This window comes from Paramisgurnus dabryanus, chromosome 1, assembly GCF_030506205.2.
Source record: "Paramisgurnus dabryanus chromosome 1, PD_genome_1.1, whole genome shotgun sequence".
Classification (NCBI taxonomy): Eukaryota; Metazoa; Chordata; class Actinopteri; order Cypriniformes; family Cobitidae; genus Paramisgurnus; species Paramisgurnus dabryanus.
The window spans coordinates 42,233,335-42,242,334 of record NC_133337.1 but is presented as its reverse complement, the minus strand read 5'-3'; the positions used below and the strand labels follow the sequence as shown (position 1 = coordinate 42,242,334).

The 9,000-nt window shown below is 37.1% G+C and overlaps 1 protein-coding gene across 2 annotated transcripts in view; it reads left to right on the top strand.

Annotated features, from left to right (window-relative positions):
• epc1a (enhancer of polycomb homolog 1 (Drosophila) a) overlaps window positions 1-6,822 on the top strand; it is a 34,547-nt gene extending 27,725 nt beyond the window's left edge. For both annotated transcript variants that reach the window (XM_065262453.2, XM_065262452.2), the window contains exons 11-14: window positions 2,525-2,625; window positions 2,712-2,853; window positions 3,105-3,435; window positions 5,240-6,822. In XM_065262453.2, the coding sequence (XP_065118525.2) occupies window positions 2,525-2,625; window positions 2,712-2,853; window positions 3,105-3,435; window positions 5,240-5,306 (641 nt within the window). In that variant the 3' untranslated portion in view covers window positions 5,307-6,822. The remainder of the gene's footprint in view (window positions 1-2,524; window positions 2,626-2,711; window positions 2,854-3,104; window positions 3,436-5,239) is intronic.
• Window positions 6,823-9,000: the final 2,178 nt, after the last annotated feature.

Below are 9,000 nucleotides of genomic sequence, written 5' to 3'. Positions count from 1 at the left end.
TCACCACAATGATTGCACATCTCTCTAAAAAACAAAGGGGGAGCTGCAGCGCCTGTATAAACCAGACAGTATCAGGGGCTGTCCACACGGAGACGCGAATCACTGTATACGTATAAATTTGTTATCGTATTGGCGTTTCATCCACACTGATACGGCGTTTTGGGAGACTGAATCCGCTATTTTTTGAAACCGGGTCCTAAAGTGGATAAATCTGAAACCGACACCCTTACGGTTTCGTCTCTATATATTTTGTGAAGTGAAAACGTCATCACATCACGTGTCGGAAGCATCACACGTAACAGCAACAACAATAACGGCGGACTACGTGATTGTGTTCGTGCTACAGAAGCTACTAAAGCCTACTAGCTTTATTACAGCAAAATCTATTGCTTCTATGCAATTGTGGTGACCAACAAGCGATAATGGACAACACCATCCGTGCGTCCCAAACTGCCTACTTCTATACTATATAGTATGCGAAGAGTAAGAGAAGTAGTGCTTTTCGCCTACTATATAGTATGGAAGTATGCGGTTTGGGACGCAGGGCATACGTTGGTTAAGTCTTCTTCTCCGTGTATAGTGTATATCTGTGGCAGAATTACAGCGCCCCATACTGGTCCGGCATATATACTAGGGTTGTTGCGGTGACAGAATTTTCCCACCGGTTTATCAGCGCGTGACAGACCCGGTGTTACCGGTTTCACCGGGTGGGAGGGGCTTATAAATGGACAGAAGTGTGCATTTTACTTTCACTTTTGAATTAGATGCAACTGTTGTTTAAATCCAGCGCCTGCGTACGCTGCGTTAAATCGCGTATGAATTTGCGTGTAAATGCGAGTGCAACTGCTGGTTTAAGTGCTTGAGTCAATGTGCACAGGTACTTCTGACAGAAACCCGCCAGTCCCAAGCAGAGCAATCGGCTATTCCTACATAAAGCGCAGCTTGAATAATGGGTTTATTATTATTCTTAATGAAAAACACAACAACAAAACGATCTCCCCTACATTAAACATCATATATGCATCTTATAACAAAAACGAGTAAGCACGCGGCTTCTGCCATCGTCTGCTTGCCGCAGTCTGAGGAATTAATGAAATCTGACACCCGCAGCCGCTGCTCTGTGATGACGCGCGTTCAGCTCCGCTAGATTCAGACAGCAGACACATACAGTTGCAGGTGTTTGCTCTCTCTAACGAAACTAAATGATTTAATTACAAGAAAATATCAAAACGACGATGAAAGACGGTGTCGCGGTGGGCAAGTGATCTAACCGGTGAGAGGCTGAAGCACCGGTAATCACTGTTTCACCGACTATCGCAACAAGCCTAATATATACTACACCGCTTTCAGTCGGTTTCAGTGGTTTCGTGTTTACGGATTATTTTTTTAGAGCAAGGAAAAAAATTATCTGATAGGGAATGCACCGGCTTCGTGTGGACATAGCCTCAGATTACTTTTAAATGTGTGTGTTGTGTATTAATATTTTGGAAAATAAATCTTGCAAAATATTTAATTTAAATAATCACAATGTGTAAGAATTATTTCATGAACAAACAAAAAAATGTATGAGAATTAAATCTCAAAGCAATAAAACAGACAATTAATCATCATAATCGCCACAGTTTATTAGACAATTAACCGTCACCCAAATTTCATAATCGTGACGGGCCTAGTGAACATACTGGGCACCTGTACATCCTCCAGAGATGTGTGTTGGGTATAGACATTAGATCTGATTGGTCAATCTGTGTGCCTATCAAGATAAAGTGATTGAACCTTCATAGGTCACACGTGTTTCTCAAGGATTTGAGGCTTTTAAAATAAAATGTTACTCTGGACCACAAAACCAGTCGTAGGGGGCAATTTTATTTATTTATTGAGATTTATACATCATCTGAAAGCTGAATAAGCTTTCCATTTGAGATATGGTTTGTTAGGGTAGGACAATATTTGGCAAATATACAGCTATTTGAAAGTATAGAGTCTGATAGTCAAAATATTGAAAAAATTGCATTTAAAGGTCAAAGTGTAAATTAATTCCTTAGCAAAACACGTTAAGCGCCAAACGAAAAGGTTTTTTTAGCGCTCTTGGCTTTACACTTGTAATGATGTTGTGGACTGAATTGGGAAATTGTACGCTCAAATGGGAACCAATCAAGTTTTGATATTTATGGTAGGAAATTTACAAATTGCCTTCATGATATTAAAATAATATACTTATGATTTTTGTCATAAACAAAAAATGAATCCTTTAACTCATGCATGTACTTTTTGGCTTTTTCTACAAATAAACATGTGCGACTTATGATTGTTTTTGTGGTTCAAGTTCACAATTCTGTTTACTTTAAGGTTTTATTTAGCATGATTCATCATTTCATGCTTTTCCTGAGAACAAGGGAAAAGGCTTTTATATTGATTTAACCAAGCACATGTGGGTTGGGAAATTTTTCTTGTATGTGCATCTTGAAGTCAACAATCCAGCATTTGAACCTGGATGTCTAATGACATTGTTTGTGTGTTTTAGTGTTTTCTGCAGATCAGTACCAGCAGCATCAGGAACAACTGGCCCTCATGAAGAAACAACAGCTGGAGCAGATACAGGCCAATGACACGCTCAACACCAAGGTTTGTACAAGAGAAACATGCATGGCCCGTATCCGGTCCCCAAGTGTGACTGTTCGTCACATAACATTTTCCTGTCTTCTTTTCAGTCTTCGGTATCTAAGACATTGGATTCGGTCAGCGCCCAATTTGCTGCTTCTGCTCTGATGACCTGTGATCAACTTTTGACCCTAAAGGTTAAAGATGATAGTGGTGTGGGAGGTGGAGTCAACGGGGTCATCCAGGCTTCAGGTTCGTAATCTAAATAAATTAAAGGTATAGTTTACACCAAAATGAAAATTAAGCCATATTTTACTTTAAAGTAGACAACTTTTTTCAGCCAAACAGAGTCGGAGTTAAACATTTTTTTAGTTTTGATTTGGATAATGCACAACTAAAAAACAAAGCAGTATTTTCAATTTTTCGTCAACTGTAACTATAAAGATGCCGATTTGCATATCTTTGTCCTCTTCATGGGTTTTTCCTATGTTGACCCTTTACAGGAGTTTACAAAGTATGCAGTGTCTCCACTACACCATCAGCTTCTGCCCTCGCTAGCCAACCAACTTCCACCTCTGCTCCGCCCACCTTCCTTTCCTCCATTAACAACTCTAACACAGGCTCCGCCCACACGGTCCACAACCCCATAGGCAACCACAGTAACAACACAGCCAACAACTCCACCTCTCAGGTCCTGATTGGCAACAACTTGCGTCTCAGCGTGACCACGCCCTCTATCGCCTGTCACCTTCCCAGAAGTCTTAGCAATGTGCCATCCACTGCCTTAAAGCTCGCCGCCGCCAGCAACTGTCAGCTCCCCAAAGTCAACACTGGGTAAATTAATTGTCTTAATAAATAACATTTTCAGAAATGATTTTCTAGAAAAAAAATTTTTTTAGTAATTTTGTCTTGTTTTCAGTAAAAATATCTAAAAATTCTTAAATTAAGATGCTTTTTCTTGATGAGCAAAACTACCCAAGAAAATAAGTCTAGTTTTTAGACAAAAACATAAAACAAGCAAAAAAATCTTGCAATGGGGTAAGCTTAATTTTCATGAATTTTTATTGAATTTAGTGTTTAAGAAAAATTGTAAAGATTTATTTGCTTACCCCATTGGTAGATTTTTTGTTTTTGTTTTATGCACAAAATCGCTTAAATTTGATGTTTTTAGACCAAAAATGTGACTTATTTTCTTGGGTCATTTTGCTCATCAAGAAAAAGCATCTTATTTTAAGAATAGATATTTTGACTGAAAACAAGACAAAAATAAAAAATTTTTTCTTGAAAATCATTTTTTGCAGTGTGCATGACACATTTGTCATTGAAAATTGTAGTTTAATAGGCAGATGTGTGATTCAAATTGTAAAAATGTGAATAATTATCGTATTTTGGTCGAAATAATAAAAAACTGTAAATATATTAACATACAAATATTTCAAATAAAAGAACAGACACTCTGCTTTTTTTCTCCGTTTATAAACTCTTAAATATGTTTTACCTTCAAAATACAAAATTCTGAGCAAAAAGCTGAAGTAATTGCATTTTTGTGAAGGAATTTTGTTAGAGATCAGATTCAGAGCGATTATCAAAACATACACGGGGTGTAAAATGAATAAATAATTTTTTCTTAAATTTTTTTATAAATTGGGTAAGAGCATGCACATTGCGACATTGCAATACATCTCTACAAAAATCCAACGGTGCATGAAATTTGCTTCACGTATACTGTACTATAATGTATACCCAGGCCTTTAAGGTATAGTTTGGCCAAAAATGATATTAAACCCATGATTTACTCACCCCCAAGCTGTTCGAGTTGCATATGTCCATCATTTTTCAGACGAACACATTTTCAGTTACTTTAGAAAATGTTTTAGATCTTTCAGTTAATCAAATGTGAAGTTACGGTGTCCACGTCCTTCAAGTCCAAAAAATTTGCATCTATCCTATACAAAATAAATCCAAACGGCTCCAGGATGATAAACAAAGGCCTTCTGAGGGTAATCCAAGCAGTTTTGTTGTAGAAATATCCATATTTAAAACTTTATAAACGAAAATAACTACCTTCCGGTAATGCCGCCATCTTAGTTGCGTCCGCATTCAAAATGAGAGAGTATGCAGTTTACGGAGGTTAATCTGCTGCTGCTCTGTGCCCTCGCCCTCCGAATTTGTCATACGTCGCTAAGACATGTGCATACACTACGCTAATACTCTCTCCTTAATACAGAGGAGTCTAAGATGGCGGCGCTACCGGAAGCTAGTTATTTTCGTTTATAAAGTTTTAAATGTGGATATTTCTACAACAACACCGCACGGATTACCCTCAGAAGACCTTTGTTTATCATCCTAGAGCCGTTTGGATTTAATTTGTGAAGGATGGGCGCTTTTTTTTGGACTTGAAGGTTGTGGACCCCGTAACCTCACATTTAATTAACTGAAAGATCTAAAACATTTTCTAAAATAACTGAAAATGTTTTTGTCTGAAAAACGATGGACATATGCAACTCGGACAGCTTGGGGGTGAGTAAATCATGGGTTTAATATCATTTTTGGCCGAACTATCCCTTTAGGTTACACAAAAAGTCACTTTTAATTTATTATTTACCAGGTTATAAAATATTGTCTTGTTTGTCTGCAGGGAAAATCATGAACAGGAGAAGCTCAACAGTATAGGAGAGAACACAGTGGCCATGGAGGTGACGTAGTGACCGTTGCCTGGGCGACGTTCCCTTTCCGCCCAGATCAGTCTTCTGGTGCTGTGCACCAATCGGGTTTGGGGAAGCAAAAGGACAGTGGGTTTCCAAGGCAACTGTATGAACATGAAAGCAAATTTCATCTCGTCTTTTTTTGCCCCGTTATTATTCAGTTACCCCTTTTAAAAAAAAAAGTTGTTTCTGTTAAATGTGATAATGTGTAAATTATGAATATGGCAAATATTTGATGTACAGAAGCTACGTATTTGTAAAAGTCCCCACCACCACCCTTGTATATACGCTACTTGAATACCGAACTGTTGAGTTGTGACATTTTGCACTTGGGGAATCAAGCGAAGGGGGGGATGCGAGCGTGAGCCAAGAGGTCAGCGGGTAAAGATTGTGTGAATAGTTGTGCATGGTGGGGAAACCCGCTGTTCTGTCTATTTATTGTGCCGTGTTTACAGTTTTTGTTTTTTTCTCCTATTTTTTTCGTACACTGTTTTCCTCCGTTGTTTTCTCGTTTCGATTGCTTCCAATTCCTAAATTCCCCCTTGGTTTTCCGAGTTCGCCTAATTCACGCTTTTGCGAATCGGATCGAACGTTAATGGTGTCATCCTTAATTTCTTTTGGGTTTGGTTTTATTTTTCCCCTTTTCTTAGAGGGATGTGACGTGGGGTTGGATGTCCGTTGGTTTCAGGGGGAGGGCAAAATTGTGGGCGTGGTTAATGGGAATCTTCCATTTTTATCATCCCAAACAATAACAAAATGACAAACCAGGGATGAAGTCTTCACTTGGGAGCTTTCATAGCTTCCTTGACAACTAAGCACTATTGTTTTGGATTTTTTTGTAATTATTGCTGCTTTTTGTACAAATTCAGTGTCCTTTTTCATACAATGGAAATGTTTAGTTTGTCCCCATTTTATTTCTTTGTACAACAAAGAGTTATTTTTGTATCATCGTGAGTATCTAGGGTTTCTTTTCAGTTTTTTTTTTCTTGTGGTGAAGCGTCTTTTGCGCTTCGTCAACAAAAGACTTCATTTATTGGTTGCTTTGGTTGCTAAACGTCACGCGCGACGGCCGATTTATGTCCACCCGGATTGCATCAGAGTCGTCATTCCGGTTTACGATCTTTGAGGAGAAACATGGGGATGTCGAACAATTGTTGTCTCTTCTCTAAATGTTATCCAGCAGACTCTGGACTATTTCAAGGCCTGAAAACCACAAGTTAAAGGTTGTGCCTTCCTTTGGGAATGTCCTACTCAGTCTCTTCCGTGAAGAGGATGCTCCGGATCAAGACCGCTGTAATGCGGTACACACTTGTCCTGAGCTTGGATCTCCGATGCCCGGTCCACTGGCTGAACTGATTCCTCCTCCAGGCGTTTTTTGGTCTGATCTGGAGGAAGGCAAAAAATTAAAATATGGAAAATATACAAAAGAAAATTATTATTGAATAAGTAAAAAAAAATGTGACAATTCAAACATGAATCAGACAATAAAGCCCAGGTTATTATATGTGAATTAAAAGTTGTCTCGTCTTTCCTTCATTTATTCACGTAAATGGTGTCTTAAACATTAAGTATGAGTGTAAAAGGATTTTTAAATAAGCTTTTCATTCATGTATTGTTGGGATAGGACAATATTTGGCTACAACCATTTAAAAAACTAGATTCTGGGGGTGCAAAAAAAATCTAAATATTAAAAAATATCCATTTAAGTTATCCAAATAAAGTCCTTAACAGCACATTACTAATGATAAATAAATGTTTGGTATTTATGGTAGAAAATTTTATAAAATATCTTAATGGAACAATATCTTTGCTTAATATCCTAATGATTTTTGGCATAAAAGAAAATAAAAAAATGTGACCTTTACAATTATTATTTTTTTTTTTTTTTTTTTGCTTTAAATATATATGTGGTCCAGGGTCACGTATTTGAGTTGGAGGACATTTTATGCTTTGCATACATTGATGGTCTGTCAGATTTTGAGTAATTCACGATACATTGTGTAAAACAAATCTTAAAGGTGCCAAAGAATGCACTGATATCTACAAAGAAGATATGTGGCTTTATTAAGTGCATACATTATCCGGGGACAGTTTTACATATCCATTTACAACCCAAGGATTTGCCTTTAGAGTGAAATGGTCTATTATTACTTTATTTAAAAGAATCATGAATATTAATGTTGAGCTCTGCTCTGATTGGCTGCTTCACAGAGCGGCTCCTTCAGTAGCTCTGTGTGTGTGCAAACAGACCTCATGTTTGAGTCTGTATTAGATAAGGATACAGAATTTATAATCAATTATTTGGGGATTTAATGGACATTTCTGAGTGGTAAGTCGGTGTTATGTTAAGATTAATGCCCTGTAGTGTCTGCATCAAAAACTTTGCATTCCTTCTTTTTCTGTTTTCCAGCGTGTTTTGTTTTGTTTTGTTTTGTTTTTGCATGCACAAGGTTTACATTAGAAGGAAACAATCATGTTTTAGGCTCACGATATGTCATTACCATGTACATAACCTATATTAGTCATCTATGCTTTGGTAAATAAATTCTAAGTGTTTATTTTTATGCAGTATTTTTTCACAGCTTTGTTATTGTATGCTGAATTTAAGTAGCAAGGCAAGTTTTTCTTTTCTGCTTGCCAAAAAAAAACAACAACATTTGTTTGATCGACCCGGATCGAGAATACTGAACTGTTATCATAGCTACATTTGAACAGACATGTTTAAGGTTGAGTTGCATCAGTAGGATGTTTTATAGCTTCTCTGATTGCTTTATTAATTGCTTAAATAATTTTGTGTTCAAAGAATGAATGTCAGATGAGAGAGAGCCATGCATGGTGTGTTTGTGCTTTGCTGTTTAATTTGTCTGCATTAATAGATGAGACTTTAGTTATTTTTAGCATGGAAAATTCATTATCTGCATGGCATGAGCATGTGAAAAAATTAAAAAATGTTTTTAAAGCTTAGCTTTGTTATCCTTATGCAAGTATATCAGATATATGTTTTATGGTCTTTTATGGGAAAACTGACCAGAAATATTTTCATTCTGCACTCATGAGAATCTAAGAATAATTTGTCCAATAAAATTTCTACACCAGAAGACAAAACAAGGTGTCTTGACTAATCTTGACATGTGTACACTTAGATATATTAAAAAAGCAATTTTTTCACTCTTGTGCATTTTAACAGTTATTAAATCAGAACTTCAAAATAATATTAAAGGTTCACCTTGAACATATGAACCAACAGAAATGACATTTCTATGTTTTTTAAACAACACCCCTTGTTCCAGGAACAAGTTTGTCATTGACTCTTGAATGTGAAGGAAATGATTGCTAGGCGTATTGTTTATGGCCAAACGTTGCACTTGTGCACTTTCTTGCGTGTTTGTTGGCTGTGGATTGTATAAGAGTGAGTCATCCTGCATTGCTTGTGTGTTACTCTCACATGCCTTTGTCAAGCTGATGGAAGGGTGAAAAAAATATTTGACCTTTTGGTAATTTTCCCCGTGAGAGCGAAATCAAGGCCGAGACCTGCAGACTTTCATTCACTCGCAGAAGACAGAACGCAAGAGGATGCTGTTGCCATGACACCCAATTCATTTTCATCGTACATTAATGAAGAGGGCAATAAATATAAAGAAGGTGAATTTATGCATATGGATTTTGAAACGCACCCAAGCGTGGTACATTAACA